This window comes from Malus sylvestris, chromosome 14, assembly GCF_916048215.2.
Source record: "Malus sylvestris chromosome 14, drMalSylv7.2, whole genome shotgun sequence".
NCBI classification, from domain to species: domain Eukaryota; kingdom Viridiplantae; phylum Streptophyta; class Magnoliopsida; order Rosales; family Rosaceae; genus Malus; species Malus sylvestris.
This window is the reverse complement of record NC_062273.1, coordinates 21,475,293-21,498,518: the sequence shown is the minus strand read 5'-3', so window position 1 is coordinate 21,498,518 and position 23,226 is coordinate 21,475,293. Positions and strand designations below refer to the sequence as shown.

At 38.2% G+C, this 23,226-nt stretch overlaps 1 protein-coding gene and 1 pseudogene across 2 annotated transcripts; both read left to right on the top strand.

Moving 5' to 3' along the window:
- Positions 1-9,828: 9,828 nt before the first annotated feature.
- On the top strand, positions 9,829-11,786 carry LOC126600937 (WAT1-related protein At1g43650-like). 2 transcript variants are annotated; one of them, XM_050267643.1, is made up of 6 exons: positions 9,829-10,137; positions 10,221-10,400; positions 10,482-10,737; positions 10,833-10,991; positions 11,233-11,384; positions 11,482-11,786. In XM_050267643.1, the coding sequence occupies exons 1-6, from the start codon at positions 9,962-9,964 to the stop codon at positions 11,570-11,572; spliced, it is 1,014 nt and encodes a 337-aa protein (XP_050123600.1). In that variant the 5' UTR covers positions 9,829-9,961; the 3' UTR covers positions 11,573-11,786. The 2 variants fall into 2 exon arrangements, with proteins under 2 accessions (XP_050123600.1, XP_050123599.1); XM_050267642.1 differs by having other exon boundaries at positions 9,835-10,137; positions 11,495-11,786.
- A 721-nt stretch (positions 11,787-12,507) lies between these two features.
- LOC126600936 (WAT1-related protein At5g64700-like) lies at positions 12,508-21,228 on the top strand (annotated as a pseudogene).
- Positions 21,229-23,226: the final 1,998 nt, after the last annotated feature.

The following is a 23,226-nucleotide window of genomic DNA, read 5'->3' as shown; positions in this document are numbered from 1 at the left end:
AATAGTCTTCGTTACATAGGATGCCGAACGGCTGAAGCTTAACACTTGTACAATGTGAGTTTATTTGTAATAGTACTTCAAGTGATCAGCGTTCTATGGATGGCCAAGGGTCTTGCCATCGGAGCTTCTAAGCTTGTAGGAGCCAGAGCGACTAATGCCAACAACTTCAAATGGTCCATTCCAGTTTGGACTAAGTGTACCTTCACTCAGGACTCTGTCGCAGAGTAATCTTTTCTTCAATACCCAGTCCCCACTTTGAAAGAACGGGGTTTGACCCTTGAGTCATAGTACTTGGAGATGTACTGTTTATAGGCGACATTCCTCAAGTGAGCCTGGTTTCTGTGTTTCTTGACTAGATCTAAGTTGAGGGTAAGTTATTTGTTATTTTCGCTTTGCACGTAGTTTTGGACTCGGAACGTTGCTTGCTCAAGCTTAACTGGGACTACTGCCTCTGTACCAAAGGCAAGTGAGAATGAGGTATCTCCTGTTGATGTTTGATACGAAATGCTGTATGACCAAAGAACTTGGGGTAAAAATTTTGGCTAACAACCTTTAGCCTTGTCCAAGCTGGTTTTCAAAGTTCGCTTGATTATTTTGATGATGGCTTTAACTTGTCCATTAGACTGGGGATGAGCTGAGGAGGCAAAACATAAGTTGATCCTGAACTTAGAGCAGAATATCCTGAACTTATTGTTATCAGTGACTATCACATTGGAAATGCCGAATCTGCAAAAGATGTTCTTCCATACGCAGTCTTCTATTTTTGCCTCAATAATGGTTGCCAAGGTTTCTACTTCAGCCTACTTTGTGAAGTAGTCAACTGCAACGATTGCATATCGAACCTTGCCCTTCCCTGCAGGCATTGGGCCTATCAAATCAAGTCCCCATTGGGTGAGAGGCCAAGGGCTGATCATAGGAGTGAGTGGCTCGGGAAGGAAGTGAGGAATAGTTGCGTAGCGTTGATACTTATCACATGAGCGGGATATTCTAATGGCATCTTGGTGGAGTGTTGGCCAGTAATATCCTTGGCGAAAAGCCTTGTGTGCTAGGGATAGAGATCCAGCATGATCTCCGTAGACTCCTTGATGTATTTCCTGAAAGACAGTTTTTGCCTCTACGGGCGTAAGGCATATTAGGTATGGTAGGTTAAAACCTTGCTTGTAGAGTTGGTCATTAATGATCAAGTAACAAGTAGCCTTGTATCGAATTTTCTTAGCTTGGACTTTGTCATTTGGAAGGGTGCCATGAGCAAGGAATCTATAAATCGGGGTAATCCAACGATCCCCCTGTTGTAAGTTGCACACTTCCACAACCATGGTGCTTGGTGCTGCCAATAATTCGACCTGAATTTTTCTCGCAATCTTGTCTTCCACTGTTAAGGCGAGGCGTCTGCATGACTGTTTGCCGCTCGAGGAATTTGGGTGATCTGGTAGTGGAAGTGTTTGAGCAACAATTGTGTTTGTGCCAGATATGCTGCCATGGAGCTATCCTTATCGTCAAAGTTGTTGGTGACCTGGTTAACCACCAATTGGGAGTCATTGAAGATATCAATTCGTTTAACCCCAAGGTGTTTGACCAAACGTAAGCCTACTAGGAGGGTTTCATATTCGGCTTCATTGTTCGACGCCTTGAATTTGAAACGAATAACATATTCCATTGCACTTTGTTAAGGGTCGTAAGGACTACTCTTGCTCCACAACCCTGTTGGTTGGACGAGCCATCAACATATAGGCTCCATGCTGGGGCTGTTGGTTCTGTTTTCTGAGCTTCCGAGGGTAATAAAACCATTTATTTAGGTGTAGAAACAATGTCAACAGGATATGTGAAGTTGGCAATGAAGTTTGCCACTGCTTGGCCCTTCTCAGCTGGCTTTGGTTAGTAGGAGATGTCAAACTCACCCAATGCTATCGCCTATTTGATCATTCGCCCGGAAGTGTCAGGACTTTGGAGTATCTGTCGAAGAGGATGATTGGTAAGCACGATGATGGAGTGTGCTTAGAAGTAAAGGCGAAGTTTTCGAGCAGACATGACCAATGCTAGAGCCAATTTCTCAATGTTGGAGTATCGTGTCTCTGCATCTTGTAAGGCCTTGCTAGCGTAGTACACAGGCCGTTCGACATTACCATCATTTCGAATGAGAACGGAACTTACTGCTGAAGTCGATACAGACAGATAGATAATGAGAATGTCACCAACCTCAGGTTTGGAGAGCAGAGGGGCTTTACTCATGTAGTCTTTGAGGTTCTTGAATGTTTCAGCACATTTATCGGTCCATGTAATGTACTTCTTACTTCCCCTTAAGTGCTTTGAAGAAAAGAGCACATCTGTCTGTGGCCTTAGAGATGAACCTAGTTAAGGCTGCCACTTTGCCAGTAAGGCTTTGAATGTCTTTTGAAGTTACCGGTTCCTTCATATCGAGGATTGCTTTGATCTTCTTGGGATTAGCCTCAATGCCTCGTCAGCTTATCATGAAGCCTAAGAATTTACCAGAGCCTATGCCGAAGGCACATTTGTTGGGGTTCAACCTCATTCGATACCTTTTCAGAATGGTGAAAGTTTCAGATAGGTTGGTGATGTGTTGGTCAACATGTTTGCACTTGACTAGCATATCATCAACGTAAACTTCCATGCTCTTCCCAATCTGTTTGGCGAACATTGAATTGACCAATCTCTGATAAGTCGCTCCTGCATTCTTTAGGCTAAAGGGCATGACTTTATAGCAATATAGTCCCTTGTAAGTAGTGAAGGCTGTGTGTTCTTGGTCCGGAAGGTTCATGAGGATTTGGTTGTATCCTGAGTAAGCATTCATGAAGCTCAAGAGTTCACACCCTGCTATAGAGTCTATAAGTCTGTCTATAAGAGGAAGAGGAAAGTTATCCTTCGGGCATCCTTTGTTTAGGTCGGTGTAATCGACACACATTCTCCACAAGACCTTTTAGAGCAGGAGACTTTCCTTGGTCGGATTCTTAACAAGGACAACATTTGCTACCCACGTTGGATAATTGACTTTGCGGACGAAGCCTATGCCTTTGAGTTTTTCAACTTCTGCCTTCATTGCCTCGTACCGTTCAGCATCATAGGATCTTCGCTTCTGTCTCACTAGCTTGGTCTTAGGGTCAATACTTAAGCGATGACAGATGATATCGGGAGAGATGCCTGTCATGTCCTCGTATGACCAGGCGAAGACCTCAGTGTTCTCTTGCAAAAAAGAGATCAATGCCAGCCGAATAGGTGGTGACAAAGTGGTGTCAATCTTCACCATGCGATTTGGATAATCTTTTATGATAGAGACCTTTGCCAACTCTTCAACGGGTTGTGCTTGCTGGGTGAAAGAGTCATCTTGAGGATTGTCGGGTTGACTGTTGCCATCGTGAAGATCTAAGTTGGCTTCGTCTGGCTTGGTCTTTATGACATGGTCATGTATAGAAAGGGTTTCCTTGGGCACATGCAGGTGCTGTTGCTTGACCGAAGTGTTGTAACATGATCGTGCACTAAGTTGATCTCCTCTGATGTAACCATTGCCATAAGGGGTTGGAAATTTCATCAACAACATATGTGTGGATACCATGGCCTTGAGATCATTGATGCCTGTGCGTCCCAAGATGACATTGTATGCCGTTGGGCAATCAACCACCAGGAAGTTAGTGGTAATGGTAGTTGTGTAAGGGCCTATACCAATGGTGAAAAGTAAGTGTATGCTCCCCAAAGGTTGCACGATATCACCGGAGAAGCTTATCAGAGGGGAAATCGAGCGATCGAGCAAGTGTTCAGCCACATTAAGTGCCCTGAAAGCTTCAGCAAACATGATATTGACCGAAGCCACCGTGTCTACCAGGATTCATCATACTTCAAAGTTGGCTATGTGAGCTTCCACGATCAGTGGGTCCTTGTAAGGGTAGATGATATCTCTTTCTTTCTTAGGGTAGAAACATTTTGGATCCCAGTTAGGCTTTTGATACTTGCCTCCCTTGATGTCTTCCACGTGAAATACTTGGTGGCCAGACCATAAAGCTCGTTCACTATTTTTCATGGCCCTATTAGAAGATTTAGATATGGGTGTGCCACCACTTATGGAATATATCACATTCACCTGGCGTTGGTTATGATTACCCCTTGGAGGGTGAAGAAGGAATTGATCAATTTTTCCTTCACGTGCCAAAGCTTCAATATGATCACGAAGGGTGATACATTTCTCGCCGTCATGGCCGTTATACTCGTGGTAGCAGCAAAACGTGCCCGTGTTCTTCATGGACTTGTAATCCGGGTGCCTCGACTTTGGCTTCGATATCTGGTGTGCTGTGCTGGGGTAAATGGCTACGCATGTGGCGTTCAAAGGTGTGTATGCCTCATACCTCGGGGTAGGGGCTATCTTGACACGTGTTTGACCCACTATGTTGATTGCCTAGGGTCGAGAATTATCGTGGCGATACCCTTGGTTATCGAGGTAGTGTCCCTTACTCCGTTTACTAAAATGAGACTGGTGAGGATGAAAATCTTTCCTTTTGCCCTGAGATTGATATGTCTGTTGACTTGGCAAAGTATTAAGTAAGGCAGGGGGAGACACCGCTGCCATTTGGAAGGTCGAGGTCTTTTCATTTGGTTGGATCTGGCTTCCACTCCTTACTTACTGATAAGGGGTGGCTGTGGGAGGGGGTTTCCCTTGATATGTCCTTGCCTCGGCGGAGGCATGGTTGTAAGCTTGTGCCATCACCTCAAAGTAAGTCTTCCAAGTGTTGGCATTGATCATGTACTTGAAGAAACAATCATGTAAGCCTGCCGTGAAGGTCTAGAGGGCAGTCTTGTCATCTACCTCAGCACAGTGAGAATACTCATGGCTGAAGCGATCGGCATACTCTCGTAGTAACTCGTCCGGCTTCTGGCGAATAGTGTACAAGTCATCTGCAGAATGCAAGCGATTAGTCTGGAAAATATGTTGAGAAACAAACAGTTACCTCAATTCCTCAAATGAGTCTACCCTCTCAGGTAGAAGACGGTAATACCAGTTTAGAGCTCCGCCAGAAAGGGTGGAGGGGAAGAGAAGACATCGCTATTCGTCGATGTGCATCCAGTATGCCTTGGTGGACTCAAAGAGGTTAAGATGTTCAATTGGGTCCTCATTTCCAGTATAGAGTTGTAAGCCAAGCTTCTGCTTTGTCTTTGCTTGGAGTGGGGTGTCGAGGATCCTCATTGTAAGGGGGCCAGGCCTAGGTTGGTTCCAATCAGGTATCTCAACTTGTTGTTCGGCCTTTAACTTGTTTACTACCTTAAGAAGCTGTAGGACAAGAGGGTCCTGAGTGGAGTCATGTACCACTGGAGCTTTCTTTCGTAAATTTCCATCTCCTCTTGGAAATAGGAAGGTTTGATCAAGAGCATGTGGTTTTTCCCTGGACTCGCCGTACTGACTTTCAAGGTATGTCTGTCGAAACATCTCTGAGTTCCCTATACCTTCGTGTTTCTATAGGACTTGTTGCCCCTTCCCTAAATTGGTAGCTGGCCTGGGACGTGGGAGGGGACCGAGTCTTTCAGAAACCCTTGGGTTATTGATTTTCGAGCTTATGTGGAGAGGATTCTCTTGACGTTGCTTTAGGAAGTCTCGATAGTCATGATAAACGGCTTTTGATCATTCCAACTTTTCTGCAATGAGGTGTCTTCCTCCACTTCTCCTGCTTCGGGTCGAAGCAGCTGGGTTGAGAGAAATCTCATGTTGATCAATGTTTTGATGATTAGCTCGCTCCTCATCAGGGATACCCATGTCGAAGGAAGGTAACCCTCCTTGTTGGGAGGCATCCAGATGATGGTTGATGTCCACATGGGTAACGATTTTGCGTGTTTGAGTACGCCTAGTTTCGTGGAGCATCTCAAAGAGCTTTTCATACTGCTCCTGGAGGACCTCATTCTTCATTGCTATCTTGTTGCTTAGAGATTCTAGCTCATCGACTTTATCTTGAAGAGCAACCCTCTTTCCTTCCTTCTTTCGTTGCTTCGCACTAGGTGCAAGAGGGGTGTCATTCTGTGTGTTGTGGCTTTCTTCGCTCCCCATGTTAGAGAGGGATGCCTGGTCAAAAGAGAGTGTACGAATGGTGGAAACCAGCTTGACAAAGCTGAAGAGAGTAGGAATAAGTGTCGTTCCCACAGACGGCGCCAAATGTTGATGCACAAAATCAGTGAGGACTTTGGTACAACAGAAAGTGTCAAGTTTGTGACCTTCGCTAGATTGCTCCGGTCACAAGTGTGGATAAGTATGTAAATAGATAGAGACAGGGAAGCAAACACAAGATGTACGTGGTTCACCCAGATTGGCTACGTCCACGGAGTAGAGGAGTTCTCATTAATTGTGAAGGTTTTACACAAGTACATAGGTTCAAGCTCTCATTTAGTGAGTACTATTGAATGATTTAGTACAAATGACATTAGGAAATATTGTGAAAGAATGATCTCTATTTATAGAAGAGAGTTTCTAGTTTCATTCTGACATTGACACGTGTCGGGTTGTGATTGGCTTCTGATGTTGACATGTTTCGCGCTATGATTGGCTTCTGATGTTGACACGTGTTGCGCTGTGATTGGCCTTCTAGTTGGAGGGAAACTCTTATGGGACCTTGACGGTATAACGTTGATCGATACTCAGTAGTTTCGGGATTGATCAAGTATGGTACAAACACCATCTTTTGGAAAAATGAGTGAAGAAATTGGGATTTTACTTGCGGGAAATATTGCAGGATTTATAGACTGAAATTTCCGAGTTCAGCTTTGGATGAAAATGTTATTTCCTGCTACCCTTCCCCTTCGTTTTCTCTCTTGTCGCCCTTTCCCCTTTGTTTTCTTTTTCATCTATTTTTAATCATTTCCTACACCTTTCCCTCGTCATGCCATCCCCCTATTTTATTTATTTTTTTAAGCGAACCTCGCCCACGATGATAGTCTGGATTTGTGAGTTCAAGAAATTCAAAGTAAAGAAAACAAGGGAGGGAGTGACGATGGCGGTGAGATGACATCCAAACAAGAATATTTGCAATTGAAGGGGTTTAAAATGATGGAGTTTTAATTATAATTATAGTTTTATGAAAATTGAATTTCCTCCATTTAAACACATCGTAAACAAATATTTTAAATAACAGAGAAAAAAAATTAAACATTAAACTTCAGATGCATGAACAAATGTTTTTAACTAACAAAGCTAAAAATCACTTGTCATAGAAACTTAATTTGTGAAACTTATGTAATACTGTTGACCCTAAAAACTACCAAGCCTACGTGGCGCGCAGGCCGAGTAATTAGTAAGCTAACTACGTCCTTCGGTTGTGTGCGGGCGTGCCAACTCATCAGCCGAGCTCAGCCGAGGAGTAGAATATGTTGATGTTGTGTTGGGTGCGCTGCTGACTTCTAAATCTCGCGACTGTGGCTGAGGAAGGAACACTCTCAGCCTTCGGGTTCTAGAGCCTGAAGACAAGGCTGCTAGTTCTGTGAAGTTCAATATCAAATTCGGCTCTCAGGGTGCCGAATGTGGTAACCTGGTAACATCTCACTTCGCCGAGAAGGCTGATGAGATGACCTCTGCCAATAAGGATTTGAAAATCCTTCTTGACCGAGACTTATGATAGATAGCTAGTCGACCTCGTCGCAATGCTGTTTATCCAAACTGAAGGCGTTTCGTGGTCGGCTGACTCCACGGCAACAATGTTGTTTATCCAAACTGAAGGTGTTTGCCGGTTGCCTTCACAGTGCTGTTTATCCAAACTGAAGATGTGTCGGCAGAAAAAGAAAATAAAAAAATCTCAAGATGTTTGAGAGGTTTCGCGTAGAGCAAGGGTTTGCGCAGGGTAGTTTGTGTGTTGAGTTGGAGGTCCTTGAGATGACATCCAAACAAGAATATTTGCAATTGAAGGGGTTTAAAATGATGGAGTTTTAATTATAATTATAGTTTTATGAAAATTGAATTTCCTCCATTTAAACACATCGTAAACAAATGTTTTAAATAACAGAGAAAAAAAATTGAACATTAAACTTCATATGCATGAACAAATGTTTTTAACTAACAAAGCTAAAAATCACTTGTCATATAAACTTAATTTGTGAAACTTATGTAATAGTGTTGACCCTAAAAACTACCAAGCCTACATGGCGCGCAGGCCGAGTAATTAGTAAGCTAACTACGTCATTCGGTTGTGTGCGGGCGTGCCAATTCGTCAGCCGAGCTCAGCCGAGGAGTAGAATATGTTGATGTTGTGTTGGGTGCACTGCTGACTTCTAAATCTCGCGACTGTGGCCGAGGAAGGAACACTCTCGGCCTTCGGGTTCTAGAGCCTGATGACAAGACTGCTAGTTCTGCGAAGTTATTTATAGTGGCTGATGTACTTGCTTGGCATGGCTAGATAGAGTTTGACTGCAACTCTAACTTGTTGAATAAAATTTGATCTGTGGCCTTTAAATTTCTACGACCTCCAAAATAAAGCCCATCCAGGCTTTATCACAACACATCATAAACCTAATCCACCTAAGCTTCTAAATCTCCAGCAGAAACCTTCACTTCAATCACACAAAAAGCCTAGTCTACCTAGGTTTGTTGTGCCATCATCTCAACCTAGGCTTATCACATCACCACCAAAATCCAATCCAATCCAATCCTATCCTATTTAGGCTTCTTCATAATCTTTACCCATGCATGCATCCTGATCCCCACTATACTTTAAATAAACAATAATCAGTTTGCACCACACATTCGCACGCCAGAACACCCAAGTCAGCTTGACTTGTGCTGCCATGTTTCCAGTTGGAAATATATATCTCATCTTTCATAATAAATTACTATTAAAAGATAATTATGATAAAACACCATAACATTATCCTTTAATAATAATAAAATGAATTATCTTCACTTTTCATCTAATGGTGTGAAACTATGCTCAAGCAACTATCTTGCTTGCACGGGCCGATGATGTAAATTCGAGTCCAAACAAATACACATGAACAAATTTAGTCCAATTGCTACAAAATCATTTGGAAAATTGGTAATGATTTGACTTGGGTAGGTGTTTGGTTATCAAGACAGCAAGAATGTAGTAAACTAGTCATTACCACGTATTATCTTTTGAATTTTTTGTATTGTGATGACATACTTTTGATTTTTTCTTTGAGCCTAGTCTGGACAACACCACATGTACATCGATGACAAATTTTTTGCGTTCGAATCACAGAGTTTTGTGCTTATGATCAGAATTCTTTATATTATGGATGACTTTGTAAAGATCGTATATGCAAAAAATGAATTAAAACTAAGGTTGTTTAGTTATCTAACTGTACACATTTGATGAACAAATTGGTAAAACTAAGGTTTGTAATGCCTTACCGATATGTTCATTAGGTGTTGTATAGTTAGATGACCAATGACCTTAGTTATAATTGGTTATATATATATGCGATTTTTGTAAAGTGATTTATAATATGAACGGTTTTGATCATAAACACGAAGTTCTATAAATCGGCACGAACAATTCTGAGTAGGACCTCCTCCTCATTTCTTTGAGCAGCCAAATATTATTCTACTCGGAATTATTAAAGTCATGAATGGCGAAGTTAAGAATAGGGCAAAATGGAATCGGAAGGGGATGAACTGCTCCCATAACCAATCGAATTCCTATTTTTTTGTTTAGTTAGTGCATCATGAATTGCAGTATGGGAGCTCCATGTTTTTCTATTCCGTATAAGTTATAACAGTCTCATAAAAAGAATATTTCCACCACCGAAAAATGCCCTTTTTTAGGTTGCACCATAAAAGTAAGATTTGATTATTGGCATATTGGGAAACTGATCATGTTTTCCACTATCTAAAAATTCGACGAAATATTAGATGGACTTGTCATTTGTCAAGCATGAACCTTTAAAAATCCTTCACAAATTATAAAAGCAAAATCCATTAAAACTTGAAGCAAGTGAAAATTTAGCACAAGAAGGTTTGATATCCATGGGAGGAAGCACTAATTATTACTCGGCAATGATACTGGTTCAGCTGATATACGGCGGATCAAACGTACTTATGAAACTATCCCTTCAGGAAGGACTCAATCAGATTGTCTTCGTGGTTTACAGGCATGTTCTTGCCATGGTTTTGGTAGGACCATTTGCTTATGTGCTTGAAAGGTAGGGATTCTTGCCTCTTGTCAGACTTTCTTCTTGTACAAGAAACAGCGAAAACTAACTCGGTAATGGATGTGGCTGAACAGGAAGCAGAGGCCTTCGCTCTCATTTTCGGTAGCTGCAAAGATTTTTGCTCTTGCATCACTCGGGACTACCATCCATCTTAATCTGTACTATGCTGGTTTAGCATACACTTCTGCAACGGTTGGATGTGCCTTGAGTAATGTTATCCCTGCTTTGACGTTTCTAGTGGCAGTTCTTCTCAGGTATATTCTCTTCTCACATCCACTGTAGTTGTTGAGTAATGTTATTTTTTCTGTTCTGCAATTTGCTTACTTTTTATTCAGGATGGAGAAATTGAACATTAGAAGCACTCGAGGTCAAGCTAAGGTGGTCGGGACCCTTCTTTGCCTTGGCGGTTCTCTTATTTTCACCTTCTGGAAAGGAGGATACCTATATAAAGGTTTTTTTGAGAAGCCACTGATACATGGTTTCAACGCTGAGTCTGTTGGCAAGATTCGGCATGTCAAAGAAAACTGGATCAAGGGTTCTGTGCTGATTCTGACGAGTTACACTGCATGGAGTGCATGGCTAATCCTCCAGGTAATTGTATACTCGATTCAAGATGATGCTCTCCATACAAATATAATGTAAAAATTACGTTTTATCTGCCCAACTCTGGTTTTCTGGCTGCACAGGCTGTGATCTCCAAAGTCTACCCTGCTCCATTGTCACTAACCACCATGGTATGCTTTTCTGCATCGCTGCAATCTTCTTTCCTTGCCCTGTTTTTCGCTAGGAATCCAAGCTCATGGAAACTGGAGTGGAACCTTGAGCTGTTAACCATCGTCTACTTTGTGAGCGTTTTCTTCCATATATCTTACTTATCTTATAAGATCTGCTCAATGACAGAAATTGTGAATAGGAGATAACGATGTATTTGCTGTTGTGAGACATATTTTTGTATAATCTTTACCAACATATGTGTTTTATGCATATCTTTAAAACATAATTCCGTAATTTACTTTGTCCTTGTTGGGAAATGAAATGCTTGAATCTGTAAAAACTTCGAGTCTTCATCCGACCATTTTGCAATAGGGAGTTCTGACCACAGCATTAGTCTATTGCCTGCAAACATGGTGCATCAGTCACAAGGGACCAGTTTTTTCAGCAATGTTTAGTCCACTTCAAGCCGTTATAGTGGCAGTGTTTTCGGCAATTGCTTTCGCGGAGCGACTTCACTTTGGCAGGTAAACCGAAGCACACAAACACTTTCATCCCTTTTCCATCTAACTACTTTCACATAGGACTATTTCCTTCGTCAGTGTCCTAAAAAATCTGATGTAGGTTTTGTGTGCAGCTTGATTGGAGCACTTCTCATTATTGCCGGCCTTTACAGCGTTCTGTGGGGAAAGAGGAAAGACAGTCTGGTTGCTGAACACGCAGAGATTGGAAAAATGACGATAGACGATAACAAAGTTGTAGAGAGTTCCATGAATGAAATTTCAGTAACCAATCCGGTCAGTGGAGAAAAGACGAGATCATGAAGACACATTTCTTTTTCGCCGTTGGATCATAAAAAACGGTTGATGTAAGAAAAGTTGAGTTTTATCATGATCCAGAAAATCAATCACAGAAATTTCTTTCTTATCCTTCTTTGCTTTCATGCTTTCATATGAATTATTTTGATCATCTGGTCGATTCCATGAGCATATGTTTTGCAATAAACTTGTATTTTTGAATTGGTGATCTATACCAGCAATATTTTATTTTAAACTAGTCCTAATTGCGAGGACTCAGAATACTCAAAGGAGCACGTCCTACGCTCACTTAACAAAGGGATACGATATTATATTTCTTAATTGTAGATTACCATTTTCTCCATTATGAAAAGGAAATTGAACTACGTTAGGATATGTTCCTTTCAAAAGCCGAATTTTTTGTTTCAATACTTTGTTTAAAGTGAGAATTGTGAATTTGTGATGACAATATTGAACTATTCATTTAATTGGCACAATATGAAAGTTTCTTGTCACGTGTTAATGTGTCATGTAATGAGAGAGATTAAGATATATCTCCTATTTGTGGTTATATCGCCTGGTTTCATGATATCTCCAATTCGGGGGTATATGACATGTTAGAGTCTCCCCAAAATTTGGAGAAAACCAGTTCACTAAAAGTAATTTCCACTAATTAATTAAAACAAGGTGTGTCACGGTTCTTTTAGCATATTGCAAAGTGATTGTGATTCCACTAGCTAAAACTATTAGAAGGGTTGTTGTCATGTATGAACTCAGAAAAAAGTGGATGGGGTTGATCCTTCACAATTATATAAACCCCATTATAACTTTAAGCACAAGAAATTTGATATCGATGGAAGGATGCACTCATTACTTGGCAATGGTACTGGTTCAGCTGGTATATGGTGGATCAAACGTCGTCATAAAACTTTCCCTTCAGAAAGGACTCCATCCAATCGTCTCCATGGTTTACGGACATGTTCTACCCATGGTTTTTGTAGGACCATTTGCTTATGTACTTGAAAGGTAAGCATTCTTGCCTCTTTTCGGAATTCCTTCTTGTACAAGAAACAGCGAAAGCTAATTTGGTAATGGATGCGCTGAGCAGGAAGCAGAGGCCTTTGCTCTTATTTTTGATAGCTGCAAAGATTTCCGTGCTTGCATCAATTGGAACTACCATCCATCTGAATGTGTACTATGCTGGTTTAGTATACACTTCTCCAACTGTTGCATGTGCCTTGAGTAATGTTATCCCTGCTTTGACGTTTCTAACGGCGGTTCTTCTCGGGTATATTCGCTGCTCTATCACTGCTTAACCATCAGAGGGGAAAATAAAAGTTCTTTTTCCTGTTCTGTAATTTTCTTACTCTTTTTCAGGATGGAGAAATTGAAGATTAGAAGTGCTCGAGGTCAAGTTAAGGTGGACGGTACGCTTTTTTGCATCGGTGGTTCTCTTGTTTTCACGTTTGGGAAGGATACCTATTTAAAGGTTTCTTTGAGAAGCCACTGATAAATGTTTTGAACACTGAGGGGACTGCCAGTGAGATGAGGCATGTTAAGCAAAACTGGATCAAGGTTCTACCCTTATTCTAACGAGTCACATTGCGTGGAGTGCATGGCCAATCCTCCAGGTGATTATTTACACGATTCAAGATGACTGTTATACAAATATAATGTAGATTATTTGTCCAACTTTGGCTTTCTTGCTTCACAGGCTGCTGTCTCCAAGGTCTACCCTGCTCCATTGTCACTAACCACCATGATATGCTTTTTCGCATGGTTGCAATCATCTTTCCTTGCCATGTTTTTTTGTAAGAGATCCGAACTCATGGAGACTGGAGTGGAACCTGCAGCTTTTAACAACCATCTATTGTGTGAGTGCTTTTTTCATATATCTGGGAGACCTAGCATTTGTGTTGTGTTTATGTGTTTGTGTCGTTTTCGTTAAATATCCGATATCTTAACGGATCATATTGTATAACACCCATTAAAATGAAGAACGGGTAATATAACTCGACCCGTCAATATTAAAGGATAACACTCGACCCGTTACCTGTTAAAGAGAATATATTTTTATTAATAAATAATCAAATGAACAACATAATACTAAAAACATAAGTGAGATAAAAAAATCCAACAGTAAGGATTTAATCTCACATAAGTGAGATTTAATCCTACAGCTATTGTTGTAGTAAGGTTTTTTAATAAATTTAGAAGTGTGAAAAATATAAGGAAAATATACAAACGCTTGTAATGACAAGCTCTACAACTTTTGTGAAGAGGTCAACTACAAAATTCGCCACCATAATTCCATAATCCATATATTTAAATAAAACTGTTGATTGTCGTTTATGTTTACGCTCCATTCTTCTCACTGAATTTCGTTTTTGTTTTTGTTTTCAGATTTTCTTTTCTGAAAACATGATCTTTTAGTGGATGTTGAAAGATAACGGTTTGGATCGTTGATATCATGTTTAAATTTTTACGGTTAGTAAAAATATTGCTCGGAGTTTATAAAATCTCTAGAAACTATATAAGATCGACTCATATTTCAGTTAACCGTAAACATCAGAATGTGATTTCAACGATCCGAACTGTTCATTTTTCTGAATCCGCTAAAAAATTATGTTTTCAAAAAAGAAAATCTGAAAAACAAAATCCGATGAGAAGAATACATACAATGTAAACAACAATTGCCGATTAAATATAAATCTAGATTTATGAATTTTGGTGTCAAATTTCAGAGTTAAACCCTTCATGAAAGTTGTAAAGCTTGTCATTATGAGTGATTGTATATTTTATTTTATTTTTTCATTTTTCACACTTCTACATTAATTATGCACTTAAACAAAAAACTATTCATGAGGGATTGAAGGATTTTAAAAAACCTAACTACGATGTAAGTAATCATCATCTAAGCGTAGATGATGCAATTGTGAACGTTTGTATATTCTTTTCACATTTTTCACACTTTTACATTAATTATTATAATTTTTTATTTATTTTGATCTCCCCCTAAAAACATTGTTCACAATGGTTTGTAGTGTTTTAAAAATTCGAACGACGATGTACCCATTACCAAAGTGTAGATAATGCGATCACGAGCGTTTGCATATTTTTTCACACTTGTAAATTAATTATTCATATTTTTCACACTTATAAATTAATTATTATGAATTTTTATGTGCTTTGGAATTTTTATTCTCACTTATGTGAGATTAAATACTATGGCTATTGTAGTAAGGTTTTTTTTAGTAGTTTAAAATTATCAAACTAACTTTTTTCTTATCGCGTTGAAATGGGGTAAACCCGTTAAGAACCTAAACCCTAAACCTAACCCTGTTAGTTAACGTGTTGACCCAAAACGTGTTATTTTCTTGTCATTTTAGATCGGGTTAAATGGTCGTGTAAGAAATTGCCAAATCATATTTGCCTTCATTGCACATTATTACTGAATAGTTCCTTTAGTTTTTGTTTTTTTTTCTTAGATCAAGACTACATTAATAAAAAAAACCACCCTATAATTTTCTTTAACCAAAAGCACCTTGAAATTAAAGAAAAACTAATAAAAATGGCTTGAAAACTTTGAGTTTTAATCAAAAGGACAAAAAAGTGTTGTAAGTGAATAGTACCATGAGTGACTTTTTAGAGTAAAAATGTCATTTTCATTAAAAGTAAACAGTACCGGATGTGTTTCGTTAAAACTCCCTAAAATTAACCATAAGGACAGAGGCTCCCAATTCTACATGGGCTAGATTATAGAGCCCAACATGGACAAAAATAAGTTTCCAAACTTACCCCAACAGAAGAAAATTAGCCTTTAGTGTAGGTTCTTTAAGGAGTGGGATCCCCATTTTAGCCACAAAATGGGGATGATGAGCTCAGCCATCAGATCTTTTTTTTTTTATGAGATCATGTGGCTGGATTTAACATGCCTTTTTTGTCCTTTTATTTCTTTCAACGGGAGAAAGAATGGCTGAAGAACAAGGAGGCACAGGTTTGAAACCTTTCATTTTCTGGGTTTTTTTCATTCATTCTTGGTGCATATATCAGTTTTTGAATTTCCTTGTCCAAATTAGATTCAGATTTGGAAAATAACCAGACTTTGAGAAGAAATTTTTTCCAAATTATTGAATCCATGTCCATGGAATTGGAAAAAACCAAAAATCCAAATTCCTTGCACCCATATCCATAAAACTAGAAAGAAAAATAAAGGGTAAATTATATAGTACCCTCAGGTTTGAGGTCTATTACAACCTCATACAACATCTTTAAAACATTTCACTTTCATACATTTACTTATCATTTTATTTCAATTTCATACAACCGTTAAAAAATTTGTTAAATTAACCGTTAAGTGATGATGTGGCAAATATAGGATTCCCATTTGTGACGACGTGGTTGCCACATGTGTGCCACGTGGCTAAACAATTAATAAAAAAAATTAACTAAAAAAAGTTATATTAAAAAAAAGAAGAAAAAACTAGAAGTTGTCTTCCCCACCCATCCCTTCCCCTTCCCCGCAACCCCCCTCAACCCACCCCTCTCCTCCACTCTCTTCACCTCCCCTAGCCGATCCCTTCTCCTTCCCCGCAACCCCCACACCCCACCCCACCTAGATACCCAAATTTGTTCTTAAAAAAATATAAAAAAATAAAAAAAAACTAGAAGTCGTTTTCCCCACCCATCCCTTCCCCTTCCCCGCAACCCCCCCCCCCCACCCTCATCCCCCAACCCACCCTTCTCCTCCACTCTCTTCACCTCCCCTTGCCGATCCTTTTTCCTTCCTCGCATCCCCCCCACCCCACCCAGATACCCAAATTTGTTCTTAAAAAAAAAATAAAAAAATAAAAAAATATAAACTAGAAACCCAGATTTCTTCTTCCTCTTCCCCACCATCACCCTTCTCCCATCCATCATCACCCACCCCAAAAGTCCCACCCAAGCACACCCCCTTCTCCCATCCTCATCACCCCTCCCAAAAATCCCCCATCACCCATTTCAAAAATCTCACCCAAACCCACCCCCTCCATCCAAGCTCTTACGTTTTCTGTGAGAGCAGAGCTCACCGATAAGCGTCTCTATGAATCGATCGGTGATAGGAAGAGGAAGAAGGAGAGAGAGAGAGGAGTGCATGAGATTAGGGTTAGGGTTTGAGGCTTTGCGGAGAAGCTCATCTCCGAGAAAGAGAAAGAGAGATGAGAGAAAGAAGAAGAAGAGCGGAGGAAGAAGCTATAAAAAATAGTGATGAGGAGAGGACTGAGAAGGGGATTTTTGGGAAGGGTTATGAGGGTGGGCTCGGGTGGGATTTTTAGGGGTGGGTGATGATGGATGGGAGAAAGGGGGGTGATGGGTGGGGAAGACGACTTCTAGGTTTTTTTTTGTTTTATTTTATTTTTTAATATAACTTTTTTTTAATTAATTATTTTAATATTTTAAATTTTGTATTAATTGTTTAGCCATGTGGCACACATGTGGTAGCCACGTCATCACAAAAAAGCTACTACTAATCGTTTTGGAATGCGCAAATGAAAATCGTGGCATTTTACAAATTTTGAAATGGTAAGAATAACTTGGAATGTAATTTTGCGGTAGTTTTAGAAATAGTCTGTTTTATTTTGGTTCAAGTTCAAAAATAGTGTGAGTTACTTTGTTGTATTTCTAAGAATAGTATTTATTTTGTTCACTTCTAGAAATAGTGTGGTTATTTTAGTTCAGTTTCAAAAATAGTGTGGATTATTTTGATTCAGTTTTAGAAATAGTGTTAGTTATTTTGTTGTAATTCCAGAAATAGTATGAGTTATTTTGGTTTTGTTTCATAAATAGTGTGAGTTATTTTGCTGTAGTTCTATAAATAGTATGGGTTATTTTGGTTTAGTTCCAGAAATAATGTGAGTTATTTTGCTGCAGTTTCATAAATAGTATGAGTCATTTTGCAATAGTTCCAGAAATAGTGTGAGTTATATTGGTTCAATTACATAAATAGTGTTGTTATTTTCCTATAGTTTCATAAATAGTTTTTATTTCATTCCAATTCAGAAATAGTGTGAGTTATTTTGGTTCAGTTCCAGAAATAGTGTAGGTTATTTTGCTATAGTTTTAGAAATAATATGAGTTATTTTGCAGTAGTTCCAGAAATAGTGTGAGTTATTTTAGTTTAGTTTTGAGAAGTTCTATAAATAATACAAGATTATGTCCACCAAATCACAAACAAGAATACGTAATCACACTTTTGGATTCATGTTCAACAAATACTTTATAAATATTCATTTTTTTTTAATTTTGTATTGAAGCAAAGACATGAGAACCACACTTGAAATGGTGACTTCTCTCCATGAGGATCAACTTGGAATGTCCCGGTCTAGATTTATTATTGAATATGTTTGTTTGGGCTCTTACTTTTAGCCCTGTTTTTTACTTCTCTCCTGCTCTCTCTCTCTCTCTCTCTCTCTCTCTCTCTCTCTCTCTCTCTCTCTCTCTCTCTCTCTCTCTATTGTCAAAATCTAAGTAAAATTCTTAATTAAATACTACACATTTTTCAGCTTGACAAGCTTCTAAATTCTACTACTAATTCTACATTTTAAGGATAAATTACATAAAACGACATCAACTATTGTCTATTAATTCATCTGTTAAATGTTGATGGGACTTGAGACGGGGCCCATTTTATATTAAAAAATTATTAAAATAATAATTTACCTTAAAAACAAAAACCAAAAAACCCACACCCATCTTCCCCGACCCCTTCCCCACCTACGCCAACATCTCCACTCGCCACCACCTCCTCCTCCCCTGACCCCTTCCCCACCCACACCAACAACTCCATCATTCCCCACATCCTCTTTTCCTCTTCCCCCAGACCCACCTCTTCCTTCTCTGCCACCCACCCCTCTCCCCAATTGGGCCTATTACATCCCAGTCTCGACTCTGCCGTACCACAATATTGTCCGATTTGGACCCCGGCCAAGCCCACATGGTTTTGTTTCTGGGAACTCACACGATAACTTCCTAGTGGGTTACCCATCCTAGGAAGGCTCTCGCCCGAACTCAGTGAGTCCCCAAAATGCCTTTTGCTTTATGGAGGTGGGCATGTACATATAAGGTACATCACTCCCTCTTCATTGGTCGATGTGGGATGTTACAGTTAAGTTTCATAAACAGTCAGAGAGGGCGTTGAGGGGGAGCAAAAGGTGCAGTTGCACATGGGCCAAATTTGAAGGGGCCCCCAAAATTGTTGTCATCTAATATTTATATGTAATAACTTTCTATATTTAAAAATTGCTTTTGTTATGTAATAATGTTCTGTATTTTAAAATTGTTGTTGGTAGCACTTTAAAATTTAATCGTGCACTTCTTAATTTTTTTTCCTTTCTAAATATAAAAATTTGGAGTACATTGAGATATTTTTAATGGCAATAATACCTTGAAAACGGTATTTTATTTTATTTTATTATATAATAATGTTATATATTATTCAAGTAAAACTTTAAAGTTAGAGTTTTTGAAGTTTTTTTTTCTTGTTTGGTTGTTTAATATTGAACTTTATTATTTAGTGAATGTTATGTTTGTAGCTCTTTTTACTTATTATAAATGACATTTTTAAATTTGCAATCAGTGAGTGCTAAACTTTGTTTTGATTTAAGTGATTAATTTCTAACGTCAATACATTGTCCTACCTTTTAAAAAAAAAAAAAAAAAAAACTATCTTAAGTAAAGGCCCATTTACAAATTTCGAACAGGGCTCCCAAAATCTCAGAGATGGCCCTGTAAACAGTGTAGTAAGTTTCATAAACAGTGTAGTACCGTTAAGGTTCATAAACAGTGTAGTAAGTTTCATAAACAATGTAGTTACGTTGAGTTTCATAAATAGTGTATAGTACCGTTAAGTTTCATAAACAATGTAGTACTGTTAAGTTTTCATAAACAATGTTGTTACATTAAGTTTTATAAACAGTGTAATAAGTTTCATAAAAGTATATGTGAGGATGCACGCACGTTAGTTTTTTTTAAATTTAATATTAAAATTATGTCTATTTCACACTTCTAGGGTTTATGAATGGAGCGTAAACGACAATTGACGATTAAATATGAATCTAGGGTTTATGAATTGTGGTTCGAATTTTGGAGTGTTTGTATATCTTTAAGAAAGTTGTAAAGCTTGTGATTGTGAGTGTTTGTATATTTTTCACACTTCTACATTCATTATTATGATTTTTTTTATTAATTTTGCACTCAATCAATAAATACTATTTATGCTGGTTTGGAGGGTTTTAAAAACTTAAATGACGATGTAATCATCATTTAAGCGTAGAGGATGCAATCACGAGCGTGTGTATATTCTTTCCACATTTTTCACTTACATTAATTATTATGAATATTTATTTATTTTGAACACCCCTAAAAACAAGGTTCACGAGACTTATAGGGTTTTAGAAGTACACACTTGTAAATTAATTATTATGAATTTTTAATGTGCTTTGGTATTTTAATGTACTTTGGAATTTTATAATCTCACTTATGTGGGATTAAATCCTATGGCTAGCTATTGTAGTAAGCTTTTTTTAGTAGTTTAAAATTATCAAACTAACTTTTTTCTTATAGGATTTAAACGTGTTACCCGTGAATAAACCTGTTAAGAACCTTGACCCAATAACGACCCAAGTAGTTAACGTGTTAACCCCGAAACTCGTTATTTTCGTATTATTTCGGATCAAGGTAACTGGTCATGTAAAAAATCGTTAGGTCATATTTGCCTTCTCTGCACATTTTTACTGAATAATTCCTTTTTATTTTTCCCTTGTTGGGTGATATAAGAAATATTTGAATCTGTAACAAAGTCGGGTCTTCATCCGATCCTTTTGCAATAGGGTGCTATGATCTCGGCAATAGCCTGCTACCTGCAAGCATGGTGCATCAGTCACAAGGGACCAGTTTTTTGAGCTATGTTCGTCCAGTTCAAGTCATCACTCTGGGAATGCTTTCGCCAATTGCTTTTGCAGAGCGACTTCACTTAGGCAGGTAAACTGAAGAACACAAACACCCTTTTCCCTTTCCGTCTTACTGTTTTTACATTTTCCCTTCGTCGGTGCTGTCAGAGTAGTTCATCCTCAAAAATCTAAAGTAGGTTTTGTGTGCAGCTTGATTGGAGCACTTCTCATTATTGTGGGACTTTACTGTGTGCTGTGGGGAAAAAGGAAAGACGGTCTTGTTGCTGAACACGCAGAGATTGAAAAAGTGACGTTCGACGATAATAAAGTGGTGGAGATTTACATGAATGATATTTCAGTAGTCAACCCTGTCACTAGAGAAAGGACACGATCTTGGAGAACAATTTTTTGTCTTCCGGGCGGATCAGAAAGAACAGTTGACGTAAGAAAAATTGTGTTCGAAAATTTAGGTTCATTTTAATGTTATAGTTTTTTGGGCCGTGTTAGTATTAGGGTTTCGTTTTGTTGCCTATTAGGGCTAGACTAGTTTTTTGTATACATAATACTCTGTAACTGAATAAGAAGTTAGTCACAATGTAATTCTTTAGATTATGTAGCCGTCTCGGCGAATTTGTAATTTTGTAGTACTACTTTGTTTTCAATAATTCCTAGTTTTGTAATATGTTTATTCTTCCGTTAGTTATGTGTGCTCGAATTTTCAATTAATTGTGTTTCATCATGATACAGAACATCAATCACAGATAAATTGCATTTAAGATAATCAAATCCCAGATAAAAGTTTACAGGACTAATCGCTCACCGCCTAACTATTAAACGATTTTCATTGATGGTTTGAGTTCCAACGATCCATATGAACTTATTCAGGCTTCAGTTGTATAATGAAATGGAATTATTTTGATCTTCGGGTCGATTCCATGAGTAGCACAGAAATTTACCACTTCTTTACGCATCTTCGCTTGGCTTCTTGCACTGCTGGAATGGTTTTCATATCTTCCAAAAAGGTCGATGCATGGTTATAGTTTCAGCTTCCCATTTGATTTCATTGCCAATTTGTATGCGACTTACCCGATCCACATACCCACGCACTACAGATAAAACTATGAAGTGTCAACATAAATAAAAATAAAAAATAAAAAATAAATCAGATTTTGAAATCAAGAACCACATTAAAAGTCAAACATATCAGTAAAGAGATAAAAAGTGTAAAGTTTGTTTTGATATTTACTAAAATAAGGGCAATGAGTTTGATAATAAATAAATGGTGAAGTGTTGATTTAGTCCTTGAATTATCACCTCAGTGAAAATTACATGCCTAAATTATTTTTTTCGGTAAAATAAGTCCCTAAATTCATTAAAAATTGCTAATTTCATCCATACTATTATATTCAAAGCTATTTTAACCAATTTTTCGTCAACTTAAGTCACTTGATACATTTTAGAGTGTAAACCGTTCTTTTCTCGCGTATAATCTCTTACATTTCATATAGGTTGTGAATATAACATCTAATTTACCCTCCAAAGTTAACTCCATATACTATTTCTCTATGAAAATTTGCCAATCTACCATTCAACGTGTATCACATGTAAGTAACGTGACTTAAATTAACGGAAAATTGAATGTAGTAGCTTCAAATTTAACATTAGAGACGTAATTGGCAGATTTGTATTATAATTCAAGGACTGATTTTTCTGGAAAAAAAAATTAATTTTAGGGACCTAATTTTCACTCAGGTGATAATTCAGGAACTAAATTGACAGTTCACCTATAAATTAATACTAATAATTCCTAAAAAAAAAAAATGCTCCATAAGGGCAAATTGAGAAATCAAAATACAGCGCATATGGTCTAACATCCTAGCTAGTGGATAGGATGTTGGGTTTTCACCTATGCCCATACATCGTACCGAATATGTTTCATTCGTGGAATACGATTCACTTTTAACATGCCTTGGTGGTGAAATGGTAGACTTGCGAGACTCAGAATCTTGTGCTAAAGAGCATGGAGATTTGAGTCCTCTTTAGGGCATAATATTGACTATTGAGAATGCTCATTGACTTGGAATAAGTGCGGCAGCGGTCACGAATCTTGGTGATCTTCTCTATCTAATGAATGGGGAGTCTAATTTAAAATCGGCCGCCCTGCATCCACCCTCGAGTATATGCTTTACCGCTAAGCCTACGTTACATGCAGAAGTACCTAAAATTACTACTGAAAAATATGTAAAAGATCGTTTGGCCATGCGAGCTCTCCGTAATAATTATGACCCATCCCTTTAGCCATTTTAGCTAACACAAGATCGTTCAAGTCATGTTTTTTTGTTATTAGGATAGGTAAATTATTCTAGATCCATCCCCCTAAAGAACTGGACATGATAATTTTTCACCATCCTGCTCGAGCATGAATCAAACGAATCCAATGGACCCATATAAAGAAATTGATATGTTATCCATATTCAAACATATATGAATGATTCAATGCGTTTGAAACTTTCCCCTTTGCTAAATTATTGTAATAGTTTCAACTGCTCCTACTTCCCTTAATTTAATAAATTAAAAAAAAAGATATAAATATATAGCATTTTGAGTTTAAATATATAAAAAAAGACCTGTAGATAGCTTAAATT